Source organism: Oncorhynchus mykiss, chromosome 19 (genome assembly GCF_057628025.1).
Source record: "Oncorhynchus mykiss isolate SJ-2025 chromosome 19, ASM5762802v1, whole genome shotgun sequence".
NCBI lineage: Eukaryota > Metazoa > Chordata > Actinopteri > Salmoniformes > Salmonidae > Oncorhynchus > Oncorhynchus mykiss.
Window position 1 is genome coordinate 66,184,707 of NC_143040.1, and position 26,275 is coordinate 66,210,981.

General features: G+C 44.3%; 1 protein-coding gene and 2 long non-coding RNA genes across 5 annotated transcripts in view; 1 reads left to right on the top strand and 2 right to left on the bottom strand.

Annotated features, from left to right (window-relative positions):
- The window catches only part of LOC149975293 (uncharacterized), a 235,937-nt gene that overhangs the window by 64,942 nt on the left and 144,720 nt on the right, over positions 1-26,275 (bottom strand). The gene's annotated exons all lie outside the window — the stretch shown is intronic.
- Positions 1-26,275, bottom strand: part of LOC110498390 (ribosomal protein S6 kinase 2 alpha) — an 81,179-nt gene that overhangs the window by 2,946 nt on the left and 51,958 nt on the right. For all 3 annotated transcript variants that reach the window (XM_036955151.2, XM_036955149.2, XM_036955150.2), the window contains 19 exons: positions 22,987-23,103; positions 19,757-19,838; positions 18,850-18,930; positions 18,505-18,584; positions 18,291-18,397; positions 13,810-13,847; positions 12,091-12,233; positions 11,724-11,794; positions 9,875-9,963; positions 8,769-8,833; positions 8,490-8,592; positions 8,267-8,397; positions 7,570-7,695; positions 7,256-7,345; positions 7,016-7,174; positions 4,718-4,879; positions 738-814; positions 482-599; positions 139-276 (listed from right to left, as the gene is read on the bottom strand). In XM_036955151.2, the coding sequence (XP_036811046.1) occupies positions 139-276; positions 482-599; positions 738-814; positions 4,718-4,879; positions 7,016-7,174; positions 7,256-7,345; positions 7,570-7,695; positions 8,267-8,397; positions 8,490-8,592; positions 8,769-8,833; positions 9,875-9,963; positions 11,724-11,794; positions 12,091-12,233; positions 13,810-13,847; positions 18,291-18,397; positions 18,505-18,584; positions 18,850-18,930; positions 19,757-19,838; positions 22,987-23,103 (1,977 nt within the window). The remainder of the gene's footprint in view (positions 1-138; positions 277-481; positions 600-737; positions 815-4,717; positions 4,880-7,015; positions 7,175-7,255; positions 7,346-7,569; positions 7,696-8,266; positions 8,398-8,489; positions 8,593-8,768; positions 8,834-9,874; positions 9,964-11,723; positions 11,795-12,090; positions 12,234-13,809; positions 13,848-18,290; positions 18,398-18,504; positions 18,585-18,849; positions 18,931-19,756; positions 19,839-22,986; positions 23,104-26,275) is intronic.
- LOC149975295 (uncharacterized) lies at positions 6,040-6,848 on the top strand. Its single transcript, XR_016489057.1, has 2 exons — positions 6,040-6,348; positions 6,469-6,848. It is a non-coding gene; the product is annotated as an uncharacterized LOC149975295 (long non-coding RNA).

The following is a 26,275-nucleotide window of genomic DNA, read 5'->3' on the forward strand; positions in this document are numbered from 1 at the left end:
AAATTATTTTATTTTACTGGACTGATGGTACCTGCATCTGATGGGCATGGTGTTTCAAAACGACTGACGATCGACCAGTCAATCACGAATTGACCCATTTGGTAACCACTGGTGTACAGTATAGCATGAGTCTAGTACCTTGACTAGCTTGGCATCCTGGTGCTGCAGCTGGCTGCTGGATAGCTTGTCCCTCTGGACAATCCAGGGGTGCTTGAGGACCTGCATTGCGGTCAGCCGCTGGTGAGGGTCCACATGAAGCATCTTAGACACCAGGTCCTATAAAGACACATAGCTGGGAGGTTAGATGAGTTCTAGATTATATACTGCACCTCCATCCTTGAAATCCAAACAGAAATACATTTAGTCATTGTTCCACTTCACTACATTGCGAAAATAAAATATATAAGCCAGCACAGTTCAGGTCGGCATGATCGCGTGATAAGTTGTGTCACCCAGCAAGTCCTAGTCAGTCCTACAGTACCTTCGCTGCTTCTGACACGGCATCCCAGTTGCCTCCAGTCAGGGTGAAGTGACCGCTGCCTATCCTGCTCAGGATCTCATCTGGAGTGTCCTCGGGCCCGTTGGCAAATGGTGTGAAGCTGAGGGGGAGAGAGGGAGTGAGCACCAGTCAAATGAGAATGTATGTATATGTGTAAGTGAGTGATTGAGAACATAACATTTTGTTGGCGTGGGATACAGTGCACAGCTGTATGAGTGACATGTCGTGTGTTCCTTACCCAGCCAGCATGGTGTACAACAACACTCCCAGACTCCATACGTCACAGCCCTCATCGTAGCCCTGACGCTTTAACACCTAGAACCCACACAGCATTATGTCACAACACATTACCTGGGTAGAGCTATACACCAAAGGCTTTAAAGTGCGTTGACAAGGACACTAGCCTATCGATGCCCCCTATCGGACAGAGCTCATGGGCGGACACGTCCCCTCAGTGATGCGGCTTCCTCCTATTTCCCGCGAAATTAGAACACTGCAACATCAAAAACGCCCCGTGACTTTAAACATGGTTTACAGTGAACCTTCTTTCAGGTCTCTGATGGCTTGGAAAGGGCATTCAATACATTTAGAAATTGCCATCTTGAAGAAAGAATGAGGGGAGGGATTTACGGTGTCATCTCAGTGCCATGGACCGGGTTGAGGGTAAAACATTACCATGTTACTCAATGACATTGTTTGCTCTGGGGAATGCTAAATAAACATGCTAAACAGAGAAATTGTTTGCCCTCTTCGTGGAATTAGACCACCAATCGATCGCTAGACCATACAGTGCATTCAGAAACTACACACAAACACATATATATACAGTGGGGCAAAAAAGTATTTAGTCAGCCACCAATTGTACAAGTTCTCCAACTTAAAAAGATGAGGCCTGTAATGTTCATCATAGGTACACTTCAACTATGACAGACAAAATGAGAAGAAAAAAAATCCAGAAAATCACATTGTAGGATTTTTAATGAATTTATTTGCAAATTATAGTGGAAAATAAGTATTTGGTCACCTACAAGCAATATTTCTGGCTCTCACAGACCTGTAACTTCTTCTTTAAGAGGCTCCTCTGTCCTCCACTTATTACCTGTATTAATGGCACCTGTTTGAACTTGTTATCAGTATAAAAGACACCTGTCCACAACCTCACAGTCACACTCCAAACTCCACTATGGCCAAGACCAAAGAGCTGTCAAAGGACACCAGAAACAAAATTGTAGACCTGCACCAGGCTGGGAAGACTGAATCTGCACTAGGTAAGCAGCTTGGTTTGAAGAAATCAACTGTGGGAGCAATTATTAGGAAATGGAAGACATACAAGACCACTGATAATCTCCCTCGATCTGGGGCTCCACGCAAGATCTCACCCCGTGGGGTCAAAATGATCACAAGAACGGTGAGCAAAAATCCCAGAACCACACGGGGGGACCTAGTGAATGACCTGCAGAGAGCTGGGACCAAAGTAACAAAGCCTACCATCAGTAACACACTACGCCGCCAGGGACTCAAATCCTGCAGTGCCAGACGTGTCCCCCTGCTTAAGCAACAGGCCCGTCTAAAGTTTGCTAGAGAACATTTGGATGATCCAGAAGAAGATTGACATTCTCCCATACGGTCAGATGAAACCAAAATATAACTTTTTGGTAAAAACTCAACTCGTCGTGTTTGGAGGACAAAGAATGCTGAGTTGCATCCAAAGAACACCATACCTACTGTGAAGCATGGGGGTGGAAACATCATGCTTTGGGGCTGTTTTTCTGCAAAGGGACCAGGACGACTGATCCGTGTAAAGGAAAGAATGAATGGGGCCATGTATCGTGAGATTTTGAGTGAAAACCTCCTTCCATCAGCAAGGGCATTGAAGATGGCTGGGTCTTTCAGCATGACAATGATCCCAAACACACCGCACGGGCAACGAAGGAGTGGCTTCGTAAGAAGCATTTCAAGGTCCTGGAGTGGCCTAGCCAGCCTCCAGATCTCAACCCCATAGAAAATCTTTGGAGGGAGTTGAAAGTCTGTGTTGCCCAGCAACAGCCCCAAAACGTCACTGCTCTAGGGGAGATCTGCATGGAGAAATGGGCCAAAATACCAGCAAGTGTGTGAAAACCTTGTGAAGACTTACAGAAAACGTTTGACCTCTGTCATTGCCAACAAAGGGTATATAACAAAGTATTGAGATAAACTTTTGTTATTGACCAAATACTTATTTTCCACCATAATTTGCAAATAAATTCATAAAAAAATCAAAAAATGTGATTTTCTGGATTTTTTTCCTTCTCATTTTGTCTGTCATAGTTGAAGTGTACCTATGATGAACATTACAGGCCTCTCATCTTTTTAAGTGGGAGAACTTGCACAATTGGTGGCTGACTAAATACTTTTTTTGTCCCACTGTATATAAATAAATAACTGAAATATCACATTTACATAAGTATTCAGATCCTTTTCTCAGTACTTTGTTGAAGCACATTTGGTAGCGTTTACAGCCTCAAGTCTTTTTGGGTATGACGCTACAAGCTTGGCACGCCTGTATTTGGGGAATCTTTCCCAATATTCTCTGCAGATCCTCTCAAGCTCTGTCAAGTTGGATGGGGAGTGTTGCTGCACAGCTATTTTTCAGGTCTCTACAGAGATATTAGACAGGGTTCAAGAAGGCCAGCATCCCAGAGTCACCTCTTCACTGTCGACTTTGAGACCGGTGTTTTGCATATACTAGATAATAAAGCTGCCAGTTGAGGACTTGAGGCATCTTTCTCAAACTAGACACTAATGTACTTGTTCTCATGCTCAGTTGGGCACCCGGGCCTCCCACTCCTCTTTCTATTCTGGTTAGAGTTTCTTGGCAATTTCTCACATGGAATAGCCTTCAATTCTCAGAACAAGAAAAGACTGATGAGTTTGAGAAGAAAGGTCTTGGTTTCTGGCCATTTTGAGCCTGTAATCGAACCCACAAATTATGATGCTCCAGATACTCAACTAGTCTAAAGAAGACCAGTTTTATTTCTTCTTTAAAATCAGAACAGTTTTCAGCTGTGCTAAAATAATTGCAAAAGGGTTTTCTAATCATCAATTAGCCTTTTAAAATGATAAACTTAGTCATCTACAACATCTACACTGCATTTCTGATCAATTTGATGTTATTTTAAAAATTGACAAAATATTTGCTTTTCTTTCAAAAACAAGGACATTTCTAAGTAAACCCAAACTTTTGAATGGTAGTGTACACACACTATATAAAAGGATGCACGATATATTAGTGAACATATCGGAATAGGCCGTATTCTAATTCCTAATTCTAACGCCACCGATTCTGTCACAACAGTGGAGTGCGCATGCCCATTCTGACTTCGTCAATGCTATGCTAACCAGTTAGCTAGCAGCTAGTGTGCGACATTAGTGCTGACTAGTTTCTATGGAGTGAAGATGGCCCCTTTTCCCAACGAGGTGGATGCTTTTACTGGCCCACATTGGCGAATGAAACAGTTGCCCTTGACAACAGTGGGCCCTGGTGAACAAAACTGCCCACACAGGCTGTGAACAAGTGATTCGGTGGCATTCTCTCTTTACTGTGTTACCACCATGCTCGATGCTATGTACTTCGATGCAGACAAGAAACAGGGTTTAGGTGAAATGTTACATACAGAGCTGGACAAGATGGAAACGGACACAGTAACAGTGCACACCGAGGATGAGGCCACCGACAGACAGAGCTGAAACTTCACTGCTTGAAGTTGATGTATGATGCAATCCTGTTTGAGACTGAAACGACGAAACAGCACAGCAAGTAAGTGAAAGAAATAGGTTTTGATTATGTTTTACTGGTAATGGGCCCTATGGGACTCCCGCTTATGACCAGATGTGATACAGCCTGGATTCGAACCAAGGACTTTAGTGACACCTCTTGCACCGAGATGCTGTGTCCATGTGTGTGTGTTAACTATTTAACTGTACAAGAATGTTTAAAAGTCTGCTAAAATGTTAAATATCTAGTTTTTTTTTGGCAAGGAAAATATTGGATATCGTATCGGCCAAAAATTTAATATTGGTGGATCAATAATCTCGCTCTCTATGGTTTATTTTCTATTAAAACTCCCCAAATAGCATATGATAGGGGGCATTGATGCGCTATGCATGTATTAATCATCATCATCATCATCATCATCATCATCATCATCATAATGACAAACACACTCTCACGGGCCTTACCTCCGGGGCTACAAAGTTAGCGGTGTAGCATGGAGTCATGAGCAGGCCGTTGTCAGCTCTCAGCTGCTTGGCAAAACCAAAGTCACAGATCCGGATAGACTCAGAGTTCCCCGACTCATCTACATAAAGGATGTTACTGGGCTTTAGATCCCTGTGGACAACCTGGCGAAGAGGAGAGGGGAGGAAGAGCGAGGAGGGGAGGAAGAGAGGAGGTACAGGAGGAAGAGAGAGTAGAGGAAGAGAGGAGAGGGTAGGGGAAGAAGAGAGGAGAGGGTAGGAAGAGCGAGGAGGGGAGGAGAGGAAGAGAGGAGGTACAGGAGGAAGAGAGGAGAGGGTAGGAAGAGCGAGGAGAGGGTAGGAAGAGCGAGGAGAGGGTAGGAAGAGCGAGGAGAGGGTAGGAAGAGCGAGGAGAGGGTAGGAAGAGCGAGGAGAGGGTAGGAAGAGCGAGGAGAGGGTAGGAAGAGCGAGGAGAGGGTAGGAAGAGCGAGGAGAGGGTAGGAAGAGCGAGGAGAGGGTAGGAAGAGCGAGGAGAGGGTAGGAAGAGCGAGGAGAGGGTAGGAAGAGCGAGGAGGGGAGGAGAGGAAGAGAGGAGGTACAGGAGGAAGAGAGGAGAGGGTAGGAAGAGCGAGGAGGGGAGGAGAGGAGAGAGGAGGTACAGGAGGAGAGGGTAGGAAGAGCGAGGAGAGGAGGGTAGGAAGAGCGAGGAGAGGAGGAGAGGAAGAGCGAGGAGGAGAGGAAGAGAGGAGGTACAGGAGGAGAGGGTAGGAAGAGCGAGGAGGGGAGGAGAGGAAGAGAGGAGGTACAGGAGGAGAGGGTAGGAAGAGCGAGGAGGGGAGGGGAGGAAGAGAGGAGGTACAGGAGGAAGAGAGGAGAGGGTAGGGGAAGAAGAGAGAGGAGGGTTAGGGCAGGATAGCAGAGGACAGGATGAGAGAATTTATTAATTAGTAAAGATTAAATGTGAATGCAAAAATAATCTACTTCAACTGCTCACTTGGCGATATAGAGATATATATATATATACACACACACACACAGAGTATATATATACACAGTAGCAGTCAAAAGTTTGGACACACCCACTCAAGGGTTTTTCTTTATTTTTTCTACATTGTAGAATAATAGCAAAGACATCAACTATGAAATATACACATATGGAATCATGTAGTACCCCAAAAAAAGTGTTAAAACTATCAAGCGCTATGATGAAACTGGCTCTCATGAGGACCGCCACAGGAAAGGAAGACCCAGAGTTACCTCTGCTGCAGAGGATAAGTTCATTAGTTACCAGCCTCAGAAATTTCAGCCCAAATAAATAATTCATAGAGTTCAAGTAACAGACCTCTCAATATCAACTGTTCAGAGGAGACTGTGTGAATCAGGACTTCATGCTCGAATTACTGCTAAGAAACCACCACTAAAAGACACCTATAAGAAGAAGAGACATGTTTGGGCCAAGAAACACAAACAATGGACATTAGACCAGTGGAAATCTGAGGAGTTCAAATTTGAGATTTTTGGTTCCAACCTCCGTGTCTTTGTGAGACGCAGAGTAGGTGAACGGATGATCTCTGCATGTGTGATTCCCACCGTGAAGCATGGAGGTGGCGTGATGGCGCTTTGCTGTTGACACCGTGAGTGATTTATTTAGAATTCAAGGCACACTTAACCAGCATGGCTACCACAGCATTCTGCAGCGATACACCATCTCATCTGGTTTGGGCTTAGCGGGACTATCATCTGTTTTTCAACAGGACAATGACCCAACACCTCCACACTGTGTAAGGGCTATTTGACCAAGAAGAAGAGTGATGGAGTGCTGCATCAGATGACCTGGCCTCCACAATCACCTGACCTCAACCCAATGGAGATGATTTGGACTGCAGAGTGAAGGAAAAGCAGCTCAGCATATGTGGGATCTCCTTCAAGCATTCCAGGTGAAACTGGTTGAGAGAATGCCAAGAGTGTGCAAAGCTGTCATCAAGGCAAAGTGTGGCTACTTTGAAGAATCTCAAATATGAAATACTTTTTTGGTTACTAAATGATTCCATAGTTGTTATTTCATAGTTGTGATGTCTTCACTATTATTGTACAATGTAGAAAATAGTAAAAAATAAATTAAAACCCTTGAATGATTAGGTGTCCAAATGTATGACTGGTACTATATATTTTAAAGAATGAATATTAGAACAGAGAAAAAGGGAGGGAAAAAAACAACATACTAAGAATAAGGAGGAATATCAAACTACTGTTTAAGTCCATAGTGACCAGTCTGTTGCAGTGTGTAGATGAGTGTCTCACCCCCTGTGCGTGGAGGTATTCTACAGTCTTGGTGATGGTGTGGAGCACGGAGCTGGCTTCTCGCTCTGAGAAGATCTTCTGTTTGAGGATCCGGTCCAGCAGCTCCCCACCTCTCATCAGTTCTGTCACCAGATACACCTGCTTCCCATTGTCATACACCTGACAGATGGAGAGAACACATGATGGATGGCTCAGGGTGTGTGTGTGTGTGTGTGTGTGTGCGTGCGTGCGTGTACTCACGTCTTTCAGGGTGATGATGTTGGGGTGCTGGCCGTATCTCAACAGGATCTCAATCTCCTCTGAGGGGTCTGTCATGGTCTTGTCAATCACCTGACAATAACACAATATTATAAATCCTCCATTAGGAGACCATTTGAGAGATGACAAATGACTAGAACGGCACTCTCCAAAAAGACCTTCATCAAAATAATGAATAGTCATGTCCAACTACAGGTTTGGAACGGATTCAGCAGCCCACAAGGGGGATGGATAAGAACTTTGGGTTCTTGGGAGAGTGACAACCCAGAGAGGGAGGTTACAGTGTGTGTTCTGACCTTGGCGGCGTACTCGGTGTTGGTGGCTTTGTGGATACAGCGCTTGCAAACGGAGAAAGAGCCCATGCCGATGTCCTCCTTCAACATGTAGCCATCGCTGAACAACACGTTCTTTCCATGGAGTTGCTGTATGAACCACACACACATCTATGGTATAGTGCTTGAACTACAGTCTACAACAATCAATGCATACTAATATTATACTTTCTTCTATTATGATGTATTCACACACACACACACCACAGTTGTGGTAAAGCACAGAAAACATTGGAGGTAAAATCAAGCACATCATCCATCCTTACTGATGATATTAGACCAAGCAATTCAACTGGATTAGAGGTTTACTCCTCAACAACATGTGCAGTGTAAAATCATCAAGCAATTAAATCCGAGCCTTATCTGCCCTAAGTATGGCTTTCACTGTCATTACATTATACTGATTGACACAGCGTTGTAGGATGGCGAAATATGGCCATCTAGTGGTCAGAGTGAAAGTGCATTCTCTCCTTCAAAACGCCAACGAAAGACAAAATCCTGGGGAGGGAACCATCTGGCTGTTAGATAGATCTCTGTCTTCTTACTGTCTATATGATATAGTTTTTGATAGAAATTAATATAAGAAATGAGAACGCGCCTGCTAAATAGCATATATTATATATTAATAGTAGGCATTTCCCATCTGTGATGGACTGCTGACCTGGACCACTGGGTGTGGTGTGGGCTTGGCCGGCTCCTTGGCCCCCTCCTCATCCAGCATGGCCGGGGCGACGAAGCTGAAGCCCCGGAAGAGCTGGTGGGCTCCGGCACTGGGTGGAACACCTGGGGAGTCTGTGGGAATCAGAGCAAGAACACAACTTCATGCACACTTAGATTGTCAGCCCTGGTCTGGCTTGTTACTCTGGTCAACTTTGACCTCTTACCTTTGGGTGTGCGGGAGGTGAACTCCGAGTCGAAGTAGAAGGTGTCGTCTGGTCGGGCCACCGCCGGCTTGAACGGGGGTGGGATCTCTCGCCGGAACAGTTTCTGAAAGCGTTAAAATAGTTTCTGAAGAGGTTTCAAATAATGGAGACTTGACATTTGCCCGTAGCATATGAAACTATTCATTTAAAAATGCTAATTGGATAATGAGATTGATAATGAGTCCTGATAGGACGACACTATGAGTATGCGATGAGTGCTAGAGGGGAGGCCCCACTCACGTTCCAGTCGATGGTGGAGAAGAAGGTGTGGCGTTTGATCTCCTCTGCACCATCCGTCCCGGACCCTGTCCACACAATCACACTATTAGTATGGATGACTGCATACATCACCACCAACTCTATGCTTAAAGCAGCAATCAGCAGTTGACGCAATGTGTTCTTCCCACCAGCCTGGCAAATTCATAAACAGATCTATGGATGCAAGGAGTGACCATTCACGATATCAATATAGTTTTATAAATGTAGTTTTAACCATGTTTATATTTGTTAAATACAACAAGCTTATATTTTCAGTTCTGATTGGGTACGACAGTTGATCTAAACTCATGAGGCATTTATAAGTTATATTCTTCAAGAATCAATAGTTACACGGACAAACTTAAGCAAATTATTAAGTTTGATCTTAAATGATCGTGCCCCAGGTTATATGAAAAAACACATTGATGTGGTCTATAACCACCACAGTTACAATACCAGAGCTAGTGTTGTCTTGTAAAATCCCAAGAGTAAACAGTACTGCGAGGAGCATATTTTTCTATACAGGCATTTGTCTATGGAATATCCTCCCCTTAGAGATCAAAGAAAGTTAAAGTAGTTTTAAAAAGCAGGAAACAGTTTTCATTTGGACAAGTTTGTCTGAGAAACCACTGCACTGCCCCCTACTGCCGGTTAGTTGCATTTATTTGAAGTATCAGGAAGATGTGAAATTAATATGGTTGATTTTTAAGGTTATACAGTGAATAGTTCCACTTTTTATGTTGTCAATATAAAATGTATTTATTTCTGGTCGTTTGCAATTTTGTCTTGCCTTTTAATCATGCGTGTTATTGTTTTAACCATCGAGGAACACTTTGGAAACAAGCATTTTAATGAATACTTTCAAGTGATATTGTCTGGGTCCACATGGTATATTTTGTTGTACGTGTCTGTTACCCAAAATACATTTAATTCAATACATATCCTTAATTTATACGTCTACAACTGGATGCACCAACTGCAGATTGTCCCTTTAATATCAAATCAGTCTTATTATACCACAGTAATTACTCTCCTAGTGGAGTAACCACTGTAATTAGCTTGTCACTGGCTAGTGGGTAAGTACTCACCCATTCTGTTGATGGGGTTCCTCTTGAACAGAGCTCGGAGGAGACTCTGGGCCTCTGTACTGAGGAATTGGGGCATTCCCAATCTAGCCCTGCAGAGGGAGACATTGTTACATCCATAAGTTTTATAAAATAGCAGCCTGGTTAATCCAGATTGAACGCTGCTGAACGTTCACCACGGTTTCCTTGAACGCAGCATTCAGGCTGGTTTAGTCGGGCTATATAAATAGTACTGCTCTGGTAATAATTACAGACACTCTAGCCAGTGATTGTTGGCTCAGTGTGGTTCTGCAAAGGAACCCTATTCCCTATATAGTGTTGAATTATATAAACTCAGCAAAAAAATAAACATCCCTGCACTGTCAACTGCGTACATTTTCAGCAAACTTAACATGTGTAAATATTTGTATGAACATAAGATTCAACAACTGAGACAAACTGAACAAGTTCCAAAGACATGTGACTAACAGAAATTGAATAATGTGTCCCTGAACAAAGAGGGGGTCAAAATCAAAACTAAGTGTCAATGCTGCTGGTGACCACACCAGATACTAAGTACTGCAGTGCATCTCCTCCTCATGGACTGCACTAGGTTTGCCAGTTCTTGCTGAGAGATGTTACCCCACTCTTCCACCAAGGCACCTGCAAGTTCCCGGACATTTCTGGGGGGAATGGCCCTAGCCCTCACCCTCCGATCCAACAGGTCCCAGACCTGTTCAATGGGATTGAGATCCGGGCTCTTCGCTGGCTATGGCAGAACACTGACATTCCTGTCTTGCAGGAAATCACACACAGAATGAGCAGTATGGCTGGTGGCATTGCTGGAGGGTCATGTCAGGATGAACCTGCAGGAAGGGTACCACATGAGGGAGGAGGATGTCTTCGCACAGCATTGAGATTGCCTGCAATGACAACAATCTCAGTCCGATGATGCTGTGACACACTTCCCCAGACCATGACAGACCCTCCACCTCCAAATTGATCTTGCTCCAGAGTACAGGCCTCAGTGTAACGCTCATTCCTTCAACGATAAATGCAAATCTGACCATCACCCCTGGTGAGATAAAACCATGACTCATCAGTGAAGAGCACTTTTTGCCAGTCCTGTCTGGTCCAGCGACAGTGGGTTTATGCCCATAGGCGACATTGTTGCTGGTGATGTTTGGTGAGGACCTGCCTTACAACAGGCCTACAATCCCTCAGTCCAGCCTCTCTCAGCCTATTGCGGACAGTCTGAGCACTGATGGAGGGATTGTGCATTCCTTGTGTAACTTGGGCAGTTGTTGCCATCCTGTACCTGTCCCGCAGGTGTGATGTTCGGATGTACCGATCCTGTGCAGGGGTTGTTACACGTGGTCTGCCACTGCGAGGACGATCAGCTGTCCGTCCTGTCTCCCTGTAGCGCTGTCTTAGGCGTCTCACAGTACGGACATTGCAATTTATTGCCCTGGCCACATCTGCAGTCCTCATGCCTCCTTGCAACATGCCTAAGGCACGTTCACACAGATGAGCAGGGACTCTGGGCATCTTTCTTTTGGTGTTTTTCAGAGTCAGTAGAAAGGCCTCTTTAGTGTCCTAAGTTTTCATAACTTTGACCTTAATTGTCTACGGTCTGTAAGCTGTTAGTGTCTTAATGACCGTTCCACAGGTGCATGTTCATTAATTGTTTATGGTTCATTGAACAAGCATGGGAAACAGTGTTTAAACCCTTTACAATGAAGATCTGTGAAGTTATTTAGATTTTTACAAATTATCTTTGTAAGACAGGGTCCTGAAAAAAGGACTTATTTTTTTGCTGAGTTTATATGGCTTATCAAAAGGAGTGACCTATTCTGTGACAGCCTCTACTTACTTGAGGATGAGGTTCATGGTCTCTTTGCGGTCCTTCCCTTGGAAAGGAAGCGATCCGGTCAGCATCTCAAACTGTCAAACAAATACAACCACCACATTTTTTAAAAAAAAACACCTTTCACATTCAATTCTAGAGCTCTGAAGCAAACACACATCATACTCATGTCTGTTTGATTGTTTGTATTGTGAGGGTTGTGTTCATTAGGCACCAAACGGAAGAAAACAGACTGAAACTGGGAGAAACTACCTAAATGTGTCCAATAACTAACGTTTATATTTGTTTTCAGTTGAAATGCGTTTTACCAAGTTCACTAGTGCACAGTAGTGCACTAATGAATATGACCCAAACGACAGATGAAATGACTCACCATCAGTACCCCAAATGACCACCAGTCGGCGCTCTGTATGTGGCCCTGCCTGTTCACCACCTCTGGCGCCATGTATTCCACCGTACCACAGAAGGAGTAGGCCTTCTTCTCTTGGTCAACAGCCTCCTTACACAAGCCAAAATCTAGGGAGAAGACACCACAAGTCAGTTACTATCCAATTACCTGTACTACCATAAACACACGAGTACACACGAGACAGAGGAAAAAAAGGACATTAACACTATGCTTTATGGAAATGGCCAGGAGTTTGACTATAATAACTAGTCTGTAGACGACAATTAGGGCCCAGGCTAGGTCTGCAATGGTAACCTATTCCCTATGGTGGGTAATTCTAGAGGGCCCTGGTCTAAAGGAGTGCACTATATTTTAGGGAAGAGTATGCCATTTCAGACAAAGCCCTAGAGTTCTCAACTAGCCAGGTCACATGATCAGGGAAAACTATCCGTAACACTTCCTGATGCCATGATTACTCTTCAGGTATTCTAAGGCCTTATCATTCAAATGCTCCATGTGAAGGAAATACACCACACCGGGATATTTTTAAGGTCACCTGTGGTGCTTGTGTGTGTGTGTGTGTGTGTGTGTGTGCACGCCAACAAGGTAAACAGATGAGAGGAGAGAGTGATTACAGGGTAGATAAGATGCAGGAGAAACTGTATTCATTTCAGGGTCATGCTCTATATCAGTACTTGTTTTTCGGTTAGTGTACCACCAACTGAATTTTGTTTTGGCCGGAGTACCCCTAAAGCACCCCCACATATGCATTTAACAGTAGGCTATGGTCTCATGAGTCTTCTCAAGAACTCATACCCTCAGGGTCCTAGTACCCTCTGTGGACAGACCACGTACCCCCAGGGTCCTAGTACCCTCTGTGGACAGACCACGTACCCCCAGGGTCCTAGTACCCTCTGTGGACAGACCACATACCCCCAGGGTCCTAGTACCCTCTGGACAGACCACGTACCCCCAGGGTCCTAGTACCCTCTGTGGACAGACCACGTACCCCCAGGGTCCTAGTACCCTCTGTGGACAGACCACGTACCCCCAGGGTCCTAGTACCCTCTGTGGACAGACCACGTACCCCCAGGGTCCTAGTACCCTCTGGACAGACCACGTACCCCCAGGGTCCTAGTACCCTCTGGACAGACCACGTACCCCCAGGGTCCTAGTACCCTCTGTGGACAGACCACATCCCCCAGGGCCCTAGTACCCTGTGGACAGACCACATCCCCCAGGGCCCTAGTACCCTGGTTGGGAACCACTGCTCTACAGGTCCTTGCAAAGAGCAGTTATCTACACAGGAACAGATAAGAGTGGTGCCGACTCACTGACTAATGGGGAGGCCAAGTGAAACGAGAGAACAGGCAGAGGGACGTGTGACCAATTTATGCAGAAATCCAGGTATTTCCAAAGATTTCACATACTTTTTCTTGCCACTGTATAGACTTCTGTGTATCAAGAATGTCTTTGGGTGGTGGACCAATCTAGACAACTGTGGGAAGCATTAGAGTCAACATGGACCAGCATCCCTGTGGAATGCTTTCCACACCTAGTAGTCCATGCCCCGACGAATTGAGGCTGTTCTGAGGGGACGGGGGTAACTCAATATTAGGAAGGTTCTCCTTATATTTGGTATCCTCCGTGTATATTGGAGAGGGGGGGGGGGGGGTGTAGTGTCTGTGTGTGTGTGTCCCCTACCTGTGAGTTTTATATGGCCCTCTTCATCCAGTAGAATGCTACAACAGAATAGAGAGTTGCCAGGCGTTATGTCAGTAAAAAAGAGTTTGTCTCCGCGTTGTGTCACAACCGGATTGCAAAATACTTGACATTATGAGGGTTGGATATTTCAAAAACCTGTAGACTCCATTTTTTATTTTGTATAGTAGCCCTCGTCCTCCCTCTCTTACCTTCACAAATATGAAAATGTAACAGTAAAAGCGCAGCCCAAATCAAGTCCCCCCCCCCAGTTAATTCACAGTATCAGAAATGTATATGCCACACACGTAATAACATTCATGTAATTGGTTTGTGCACTCAGGCAAGGCTTTCTCATTCTCTAGTATCCATATGTCATGCTAAGACTCCAGTACTCATGACCAGACATGATGATTGTTGATAACATAAATGACCCCCATCAAAACTGAGAGGACAATCAATTACACTGTAGTAAAATTTGCCAGTTTCTAAACATGTGGATTAAGGGGCCATGAATACGTACAGTTGAAGTCGGAAGTTTACATACACTTATGTTGGAGTCATTAAAAGTCATTTTTCAACCACTCCACAAATTTCTTGTTAACAAACTATAGTTTTGGCAAGTCGGTTAGGACATCTACTTTGTACATGACAAGTAATTTTTCCAACAATTGTTTACAGACAGATTATTTCACTTATAATTCACTGTATCAAAATTCCAGTGGGTCAGAAGTTTACATACACTGTTGACTGGGCCTTTAAACAGCTTGGAAAATTCCAGAAAATGATGTCATGGCTTTAGAAGCTTCTGATAGGCTAATTGACATCATTTGAGTCAATTGGAGGTGGACCTGTGGATGTATTTCAAGGCCTACCTTCAAACTCAGTGCCTCTTTGCTTGACATCATGGGAAAATCAAAATAAATCAGCCAAGACCTCAGAAAAAAAATTGTAGACCTCCACAAGTCTAGTTCATCCTTGGGAACAAACGCCTGAAGGTACCACGTTCATCTGTACAAACAATAGTACGCAAGTATAAACACCATGGGACCACGCAGCTGGAAGGAGATGTGTTCTGTCTCCTAGAGATGAACATACTTTGGTGTGAAAAGAACATACTTTGGTGTGAAAAGTGCAAATCAATCCAGAACAACAGCAAAGGACCTTGTGAAGAAGCTGGAGGAAACAGGTACAAAAGTATCTATATCCACAGTAAAATAAGTCCTATATTGACATAACCTGAAAGGCCGCTCAGCAAGGAAGAAGCCACTGCTCCAAACCTGCCATAAAAAAAGCCAGACTATGATTTGCAGCTGCACATGGGGACAAAGATTGTACTTTTTGGAGAAATGTCCTCTGGTCTGATGAAACAAAATAGGACTGTTTGGCCATAATGACCATCGTTATGTTTGGAGGAAATAGAGGCTTGCAAGCCAAAGAATACCATCCCAACCGTGAAGCACGGGGGTGGCAGCATCATGTTGTGGGGGTGCTTTGCTGCAGGAGGGACTGGTGCACTTCACAAAATGGATGGCATCATGAGGGAAGAACATTATGTGAATATATTGAAGCAACATTTCAAGACATCAGTCAGTAAGTTAAAGCTTGGTCGCAAATGGGTCTTCCAAATGGACAATGACCCCAAGCATACTTCCAAAGTTGTGGCAAAATGGCTTAAGTACAAGAAAGTCAAGGTATTGGAGTGGCCATCACAAAGCCCTGACCTTCATCCTATAGAAACTTTGTGGGCAGAACTGAAAAAGTGCGTGCGAGCAAGGAGGCCTACAAACCTGACTCAGTTACAGCAGCACTGTCAGGAGGAATGGGCCAAAAATCACCCAAATCACCCTTATTGTGGGAAGCTTGTGGAAGGCTACCCGGAATGTTTGACCCAAATTAAACAATTTAAAGGAAATACTACCAAATACTAACGGAGTGTGTGTAAACTTCTGACCCACTGGGAATGTGATGAAAGAAAGAAATGCTGAAATAAAATCTCTACTATTATTCTGACATTTCACATTCTTAAAATAAACTGGTGATCCTAACTGACCTAAAACAGGGAATTTTTACGAGGATTAAATGTCAGGAATTGTGAAAAACTGAGTTTAAATGTATTTGACATAGAAGAGATGGCTAACAGAGAAGCACATTGAATCTCAAGGTTCCTGTCATTTTAGAAGAAAAAGCATTTGTGGGTTGGGGCTACACGAGCATAGCACAGCACGCAGTCATCTAGCTCAGTTGGTAGAGCATGGCGATTTCAAAATCAAATCAAATTTATTTGTCACATACATATGGTTAGCAGATGTTAATGCGAGTGTAGCGAAATGCTTGTGCTTCTAGTTCTGACAATGCAGTAATAACCAACAAGTAATCTAGCTAACAATTCCAAAACTACTACCTTATAGACACAAGTGTAAGGGGATAAAGAATATGTACATAAAGATATATGAATGAGTGATGGTACAGAGCGGCATAGGCAAGATGCAGTAGATGGTATCGAGTACAGTATATACATGAGATGAGTAATGTAGGGTATGTAAACAAAGTGGCATAGTTTAAAGTGGCTAGTGATACATGTATTACATAAAGATGCAGTAGATGATATAGAGTACAGTATATACATATACATATGAGATGAATAATGTAGGATATGTAAACATTATATTAAGTAGCATTGTTTAAAGTGGCTAGTGATATATTTTACATCAATTCCCATTATTAAAGTGGCTGGAGTTGAGTCAGTGTGTTGGCAGCAGCCACTCAATGTTAGTGATGGCTGTTTAACAGTCTGATGGCCTTGAGATAGAAGCTGTTTTTCAGTCTCTCGGTCCAAGCTTTGATGCACCTGTACTGACCTCGCCTTCTGGATGATAGCGGGGTGAACAGGCAGTGGCTCGGGTGGTTGTTGTCCTTGATGATCTTTATGGCCTTCCTGTAACATCGGGTGGTGTAGGTGTCCTGGAGGGCAGGTAGTTTGCCCCCGGTGATGCGTTGTGCAGACCTCACTACCCTCTGGAGAGCCTTACGGTTGTGTGCGGAGCAGTTGCCGTACCAGGATGTGATACAGCCCGACAGGATGCTCTCGATTGTACATCTGTAGAAGTTTGTGAGTGCTTTTGGTGACAAGCCAAATTTCTTCAGCCTCCTGAGGTTGAAGAGGCGCTGCTGCACCTTCTTCACAATGCTGTCTGTGTGGGTGGACCAATTCAGTTTGTCTGTGATGTGTATGCCGAGGAACTTAAAACTTACTACCCTCTCCACTACTGTCCCATCGATGTGGATAGGGGGGTGTTCCCTCTGCTGTTTCCTGAAGTCCACAATCATCTCCTTAGTTTTGTTGACGTTGAGTGTGAGGTTATTTTCCTGACACCACACTCCGAGGGCCGTCACCTCCTCCCTGTAGGCCGTCTCGTCGTTGTTGGTAATCAAGCCTACCACTGTAGTGTTGTCCGCAAACTTGATGATTGAGTTGGAGGCGTGCGTGGCCACGCAGTCGTGGGTGAACAGGGAGTACAGGAGAGGGCTCAGAACGCACCCTTGTGGGGCCCCAGTGTTGAGGATCAGCGGGGTGGAGATCTTGTTACCTACCCTCACCACCTGGGGGCGGCCCGTCAGGAAGTCCAGTACCCAGTTGCACAGGGCGAGGTCGAGACGCAGGGTCTCGAGCTTGATGACGAGTTTGGAGGGTACTATGGTGTTAAATGCTGAGCTGTAGTCGATGAACAGCATTCTCACATAGGTATTCCTCTTGTCCACATGGGTTAGGGCAGTGTGCAGTGTGGTTGAGATTGCATCGTCTGTGGACCTATTTGTGGACCCAAATTGGAGTGGGTCTAGGGTGTCAGGTAGGGTGGAGGTGATATGGTCCTTGACTAGTCTCTCAAAGCAGTGACGTTTAGCTCAGTTACCTTAGCTTTCTTGGGAACAGGAACAATGGTGGCCCTCTTGAAGCATGTGGGAACAGCAGACTGGGATAAGGATTGATTGAATATGTCCGTAAACACACCAGCCAGCTGGTCTGCGCATACTCTGAGGGCGCGGCTGGGGATGCCGTCTGGGCCTGCAGCCTTGCGTGGGTTAACACGTTTAAATGTTTTACTCACCTCGGCTGCAGCGAAGGAGAGTCTGCATGTTTTGGTTGCGGGCCGTGTCAGTGGCACTGTATTGTCCTCAAAGCGGGCAAAAAAGCTATTTAGTCTGCCTGGGAGCAAGACATCCTGGTCCGTTACGGGGCTGGTTTTCTTTTTGTAATCCGTGATTGACTGTAGACCCTGCCACATACCTCAACACCAGGATCGTGGGTTCAATTCTCACTGGGGCTACTGATATGTAAAATATATGCACACATGACCAAGTTGCTTTGGATAAAAGTGTCTGCTAAATGGCATATATTATTATTGTAGGAAAGCAATGCTACGATGTGTGATGCTACGCTAGGCTAGCTAGGACTAGCTGCCCTCTGCTGAGGCGTCACCTACTTCTCAGGTTTGAGGTCTCTGTAGATGATGCCCAGACTATGCAGGTGGTCCAGGCCCAGAGCCAACTCTGCGAGGTAGAACTTCACATCCTCCTCTGTGAACATCACCTGGATACCACACACACAAAATATAATGCAGAGAGGTTATAATAACCATGACACATAAGATGTCACATTATATGTATTTTCCTGAAACATAGGTCCTTGAGGTCCACCTCTTTAGACAGTCTGGTGAAGAGATCTCCTCCTCTCAGAAAGTCCAGGATCAGGTAGAGCTTTCCTTCTGTCTGAAATGCTAGAGAGACACACACACACACACACACACACACACACACACTTAATGGGCTAGCACAAGTGTATATCCAGTGCTAAATCATTTGCATAAAAATGTCAGGCAAAGCTAGAGCACCCAAAGCTGTTCCCATTCATCGTATAAAACATGGAGGGCACTGCCCACTATGACCACAGGGAAGGTTATCGCTAAGTGACACAGTGTTGTCACCACCAGCCCTGTGTTCCTTTACCATGTTACCTGAACAAAGGTCTGGTTGTGAACTCACCATAGTGGAGTTTGACCACGAAGGGGTGGTTGACGTCTGCCAGGATATCTCTCTCCATCTTGGTCCTCACCCGGTCTCTCACTGTGGGGAAAGGATCACACCATTTCAGAGCCGTCAGAAGGTTCACGCAAAACAAATGCTACCACATTAGCTTGGTAACAAATGGGTTTGGAACAGGGAGTCCATGGCTAAGACATAACTTAAACAAAATGCTAAAAACTGTCAGTGTCAGCAAAAATATTTAAATCTCACTCAATGGATACAGTATTTGAGAATTCAGTCAAAAGCAAAAACACCAAATAATCAATCCTTGAAATATTTTGATAATACAAATAAATAAAAATATGAAAATAATGGAAATGTGAACAGACATTCTTGTTGAACAATTAGGCAGATTTTCAGCGCACAATGGCAGTGAGTTGTAATCTGTGAGACAATCTGTTCTCATTGATAATTAAACTGTCAAGGTGTTTACATCTAGTGTTGACAGGGTGGGGAGCGACAGACCGACTGCTAGCTAGCGGTGTGGTCTACTACATATAGGAAGACGAGATACACACTAACTGAAAAAAACGCCAATTTCTTCTCACTATCAGAGCCTTGGGACAAGATCAAAACATTGGGGGCAAAATGGCACGTGGAGTATAGAGCGAACGCAAAGACATGTCAATAAATGAAATGAGGTGAGACCAAGTCTTTACTTTGACGATGTGGTGTTGAAACCGTGGGCTCCATTGGATGGATTCAGAGACACTTATGTTTACCACCCAAAAACTTCACAACATGTTTACCACCCAAAAACTTCACAACATATTTACCACCCCATGAATGTGTAGCTACAGTATCGTTTCCCATGATAGTACATGTCTCTATTCCACTTTGTGTGTGTGCGCGTGTGCGTGCGTACCTTTGAGGGTGGCTTTTCTCAGGACCTTCATAGCATACAGCTCGTTGTCGTCGGGAGGCGTCACCTTCCGCACCAAGAACACCTGCAGGCAACGCAAGACAACATCCAACTCTCAATCCTAGAAATAGAACTTCTAGAGCGGACAACGGACATTCCCATCCAAGTCAATGCTCCGTGACGGAGGGACTGGCGGTGATATTGAATATATATATAAATGCTCAATGCATAATGCTACAAACCTATGGGAGCGACAAGTGGGATGGTCATTGGAACTACTACATGTGAAGTTCTCTGGCATTCTTCCTGGCCTGTATAACAATAATAAAAGGCTATAAATACTGTATTTTGTAACCAATACCTCACCTAACTACCTTAACTTCCATTATGTAGTCAGGCCTAGTCAGTGTAAATAATGAAAGTCCTATCTTACTATGAAACAGCCTGGCCTGACACCCAGAGCAATAAACTCAACCAGAGGAAAAAAAACTGCTATTTTAGATCTTGTCATCTGAAGTGTGAGAGAAATTAAAATGGAATGAATACGAATGAACATGAAATGGGTTTGTTTAGATGCGTACTTGTTGTAAATTGGACTAAATTACACATGAACATATTTGTCTAGAATGTGTTCTTAGTGCTCTAAATAAAAGAAAGACCACCTCCTGTGGCACATCAGTAGAGCAAGCAAAGAGGTGAAAGACAGGCAGTGTGTGTAAGCCAGGTATCATCAGCATCAGGCCTAAGGGCTTGTCAAAACAATGCATTCTCAAGCCATACATATGGAAATGGTCATTTCAATCTGCAGGGTTTTTCCTTTGTATTAATGAGGCTCTCTTGTTATCCCCACATGTGTCAAGATGGCCACCATTGCAATCTTGGGTACAGGAACAAAGGTAACTGAACTGAACTACATGACTATCGCCCCGTAGCACTCACTTCTGTCATCATGAAGTGCTTTGAGATACTAGTCAAGGATCATATCACCTCCACCCTACCTGACACCCTAGACCCACTTCAATTTGCTTAACGCCACAAAAGGTCCACAGACGATGCAATCACCTTCACACTGCACACTGCCCTATCCCATCTGGACAAGAGGAATACCTATGTAAGAATGCTGTTCATTGACTACAGCTCAGCAATCAACACCACAGTACCCTTCAAGCTCATCACTAAGCTCGAGGCCCTGGGTCTGAACCCCGCCCTGTGCAATTGGGTCCTGGACTTCCTGATGGGCCACCCCCAGGTGGTGAAGGTAGGAAACAACATCTACACTTCGCTGATCCTCAACACTGGGGCCCCACAAGGGTACGTGCTCAGCCCCTTCTTTTACTCCCTTGTTCACCCATGACTGCGTGGCCATGCATGCCGCCAACTCAATCATCAAGTTTGCAGATGACACAACAGTGGTAGGCTTGATAACCAACAATGACGAGACAGCCTACAGGAAGGAGTTGAGGGCTCTGGGAGTGTGGTGTCAGGAAAATAACCCCCTACTCAACGTCAACAGAACAAAGGAGATGATCGTGAACTTCAGGAAACAGCAGAGGGGGCACCCCCCTATCCACATCGACGGGACAGTAGTGGAGAAGGTACACATCACTGACAATCTGAAATGGTCCACCCACACAGACAGTGTGGCGAAGAAGGTGCAACAGTGCATCTTCAACCTCAGGAGGCTCCTAAAATGTGGCTTGTCACCTAAAACCCTGAAACTTTTACAGATGCACAATCGAGAGCATCCTGTCGGGCTGTATCACCACCTGGTACGGAAACTGCACTGCCCACAACCACAGGGCTCGAGGGTGGTGCGTTCTGCACAACACATCAACAGGGGCAAACTACCTGCCCTCCAAGACACCTACACCACCCGATGTCACAGGAAGGCCAAAAATATCATCTAGGACAACAACCACCCGAGCCACTGCCTGTTCACCCCTCTATCATCCAGAAGGCGAGGTCAGTACAGGTGCATCAAAACTGGGACAGAGAGACTGAAAAACAGCTTCTATCAGAAGGACATCAGACTGTTAAACAGCCATCACTAACATTGAGTGGCTGCTGCCAACAGACTTGAAATCCCTGGCCACTTTAAATGTCGTCACTTTTATAATGTTTACATATCTTGCATTACTCATCTCATTAGTATGTACTGTATCTTAGTCCATGTCACTGACATTGTTCATCCATATATTTATATATTCTTAATTCCTTTACTTAGATGTGTGTATTAGGTATTTGTTGTGGAATTGTTAGATATTGCTGCAATGTCAGAACTAGAAGTACAAGCATTTCACTATATTTGAAAAAACATCTGCTAAACACGTGTATGTGACCAATAAAATTTGATTCATGTGCACAATCACAGCCATCAACAACGCATGGGAGTGGTTGGATGCTGCTAAAGCAGGGGTTTTCAAACCACTCATCTGGGACCGCCAGACTTTTCACAATGTTGTTGTAGCCCTGAACTAGCTCACCTGGTTAACCTAGTCAGGGGCTTGTTGATTAGTTGAATCAATCTGTGGAATAGTTCAAATGCGTGGAACGGCTAGGAGGAAAATCACTGTGCTAAAACACCAGCTTTCTGCATGGTTTATAGTGTAAAGTATTTCTACTAAAGAGATAAGCTTAGCAGTCAGTCATTAGTATCCGTCACAAAGTCAAACACAATTCGCTTCCCTCAACAAGGTCAGAAGTGTAGTAAAAGATGCTGCAGTCATTTTGTTCTAACCATTATCCCCCACTAACGAGGAGGAGGAGACGGCAGTGTTGCTCGTCCCTTTTTTGATCAAATCCAGGGATGGGCAACTTGTCTTCAGGGGCCGGAGTGCTGTCACTTTCCCCCCATCCCTAGGAAAACACAGCTGATTCAACTAACTACATTCTAAACTGATCATCGTGATTAGTTGATTATTGGAGTCAGGTGTGTTAGCTGGGGAAAAAGGTGTGACGAGTTGCCCATCCCTGGATTAGATAAAAATGGATTAGATCCTCGAGGGCCTGATTGGTGTCACACCTTTTGTCCATACCAGGCAAACACCGCTGATTCATCTAATTGCATTTCTAAACTGAAGATCATGATTAGTTGATTGGAGTCAGGTGTGTTAGCTGGGGAAAAACTGACACCAAATCAGGTCCTTGAGGACTGGAATTACCCACCCCTGGTTTAAACCAATCTACTATTTATCTGCAAGTAGAGGGTTAATGGAACATGGGCAAGCTCTTACCTTGCCAAAGGAGCCCTGGCCCAGCACTTTAAGCAGCTCAAACTGGCGGGCGTCGGCTTTCTCTGAGCCCTCCTTGACCACGTTGGTGATGTTGATCTCCTTGATGACATCATTGTCCTAGACAGAGACAAAAACAAGGTCCATTATGCCGGAGATGGCATAGTAGGTCACCCTTCCAAGAGAAAACATTGACACTGTCTAAAGATAAAACCCATCCTAAATGTGTTAAGATTTTGCCATGCGTCCTGGAAAACCAAAGACGTTTGATCACGTGACCATGAAAATAAACTATTCTTGATAAGAATATTTCAGAATGAATAGGACCAGAGCTTCATACAGTGCATTCAAATAACTATTGCATGTAGCTTAGGAGACGTTAAGGAGCTGCTGGGAGTTGATTGATACAGGTTCCTCTTCTCATACTAGGTTGCGTCCTGATCAAAGTGGGTGTACCTAATTCTAAGAAGCCAACTGAAAAGAGGAAGAGGGTAGAAAACCAGGTATTACCAGAGATATATATATATCTATCTATCTATAGAGCGAGAGTTCAGAGAACGGTAATGGCTTGGTGCAGCAGTGCCATTTAGGCTTAGAAGACAGAGGGAACAAGAGTGTGTAAGACAAAAATATCAAAAACAAGTCCCCTGGGAAACTTCTCAACCCTCGGGTGTATTTGTGTTGTGGGCAGCTTGTCGGAACAGTGAGGCTGATGGCACCATTTACTGTTAATGATACCGAGAATGGTAACAGCAACCACAACTTTAAATAATTCTGTTTTTACACCAGCGTTGTAGCACAGGCTGCTTTAGAGCCTAGGTCTACTGAATCTCACTGAAACAGAACATTCACACAGTACAAACATATTCTTTTTTTTGCAAATACATTGCCTTTATACCAATGTCTGCTGAGACATTTCTCAAAATACCCAACTCCAGTATGCAGAGTTGCAGTGCAACTGCATTTACAAGCCTCGTTCTCCCTGCAGGCCTCAATGCTCAAAATCTGTTTGGTTTTTACAAATCTGTTTTGAACTACTGACGGTCTAAACAGCAAGTTACAAGTGACCAAATCAGATGTGTGTTCAGACAGAAGTCATTTGCTGACAAGGCTACGCTAGTTGTCATAGTAACAACGGGTATGTGTGCAGTGGTGTAGGCTGATTGGTCGTGGTGCTCGTGCTTCCCATCACTCAGAAGTTATGTAGCAAGCTGAGGTGACAACAATGTTGTCATGGACGTTTCCCAGTTGCTTTGAATGTTTCAAATCATAGTGTAAGAACACTTACAACGCCTCAAACGATAAGATCCAACTTTCAAAACGAGTCCTTTTTGGCTAGCCACAGCAGTCAACTAGCTAGTTAGCGGTTTAGCTTTCTTGCACAGTCCCTAATGTGTTTGTAAACAAGCTAGTTAGCTACCACATGTTCTTGTCAAAAAGTCAGTCGCTAGCAAGCAGCAAGATATGCCAAATAAGTCTAAAAACCACTTGAGGGCAGACAAATCAGATTTGACTGTTCAGACAAAAGGTCACATGGCCAGGAAACTGAAGGTGGTTTGAAACTAAATTGAATTTCAGCTACTTCAAATTTGCAAATGTGAACAAGGCTTTAGACTTCAGTATGCAGTAGGCTAGTAACCATGTTAGGCTAGTAACCACTTCTCTGATAGAGTTCAGTGTGTCAAATCGGAGGGTCTGCCGTTCGGACCTCTGGCGGTCTCTATGGGGGTGCCACAGGGTTCAATTCTTGGACCGACTCTCTTCTCTGTATACATCAATGATGTCGCTCTTGCTGCTGGTGAGTCTCTGATCCACCTCTACGCAGACGACATCATTCTGTATACTTCTGGCCCTTCTTTGGAAACTTAACAACCCTCCAGGCAAGCTTCAATGCCATACAACTCTCCTTCCGTGGCCTCCAATTGCTCTTAAATACAAGTAAAACTAAATGCATGCTCTTCAACCGATCGCTGCCTGCACCTGCCCGCCTGTCCAACATCACTACTCTGGACGGCTCTGACTTAGAATACGTGGACAACTACAAATACCTAGGTGTCTGGTTAGACTGTAAACTCTCCTTCCAGACCCACATCAAACATCTCCAATCCAAAGTTAAATCTAGAATTGGCTTCCTATTTCGCAACAAGCATCCTTCACTCATGCTGCCAAACATACCCTTGTAAAACTGACCATCCTACCAATCCTCGACTTCGGCGATGTCATTTACAAAATAGCCTCCAATACCTTACTCAATAAATTAGATGCAGTCTATCACAGTGCAATCCGTTTTGTCACCAAAGCCCCATATACTACCCACCATTGCGACCTGTACGCTCTCGTTGGCTGGCCCTCGCTTCATACTCGTCGCCAAACCCACTGGCTCCATGTCATCTACAAGACCTGCTAGGTCAAGTCCCCCCTTATCTCAGCTCGCTGTTCACCATAGCAACACCCACCTGTAGCACGCGCTCCAGCAGGTATACCTCTCTGGTCACCCCCAAAACCAATTCTTTCTTTGGCCGCCTCTCCTTCCAGTTCTCTGCTGCCAATGACTGGAACGAACTACAAAAATCTCTGAAACTGGAAACACTTATCTCCCTCACTAGCTTTAAGCACCAACTGTCAGAGCAGCTCACAGATTACTACACCTGTACATAGCCCACCTATAATTTAGCCCAAACAACTACCTCTTTCCCTACTGTATTTATTTTATTTATTCATTTTGCTCCTTTGCACCCCATTATTTTTATTTCTACGTTGCACATTCTTCCACTGCAAATCTACCATTCCAGTGTTTTACATGCTATATTGTCTTTACTTTGCCACCATGGCCTTTTTTTGCCTTTACCTCCCTTATCTCACCTCATTTGCTCAGATCGTATATAGACTTGTTTATACTGTACTATTGACTGTATGTTTGTTTTACTCCATGTGTAACTCTGTGTCGTTGTTTGTGTCGAACTGCTTTGCTTTATCTTGGCCAGGTCGCAATTGTAAATGAGAACTTGTTCTCAACTTGCCTACCTGGTTAAATAATAAAATAAATGTGCAGTGACCCAACCATAGTGAGTAGGTAATCATACTAATGAGGGTAGAACTAACACTAGACAAACACTCCTCTACCACACTGCTGACTAAATTAACACTGAGTCACCATGAAATTACAACAACCACACCTAACTTACACATTCTTACTTGTGTAAAGTAAAAACCCCTCAAACCCACTGCGTCGATCTCCTACAAAGCGTTCGGTAGTTAAAATGTACGTTTATGGTAATCAAGATAATTTGTT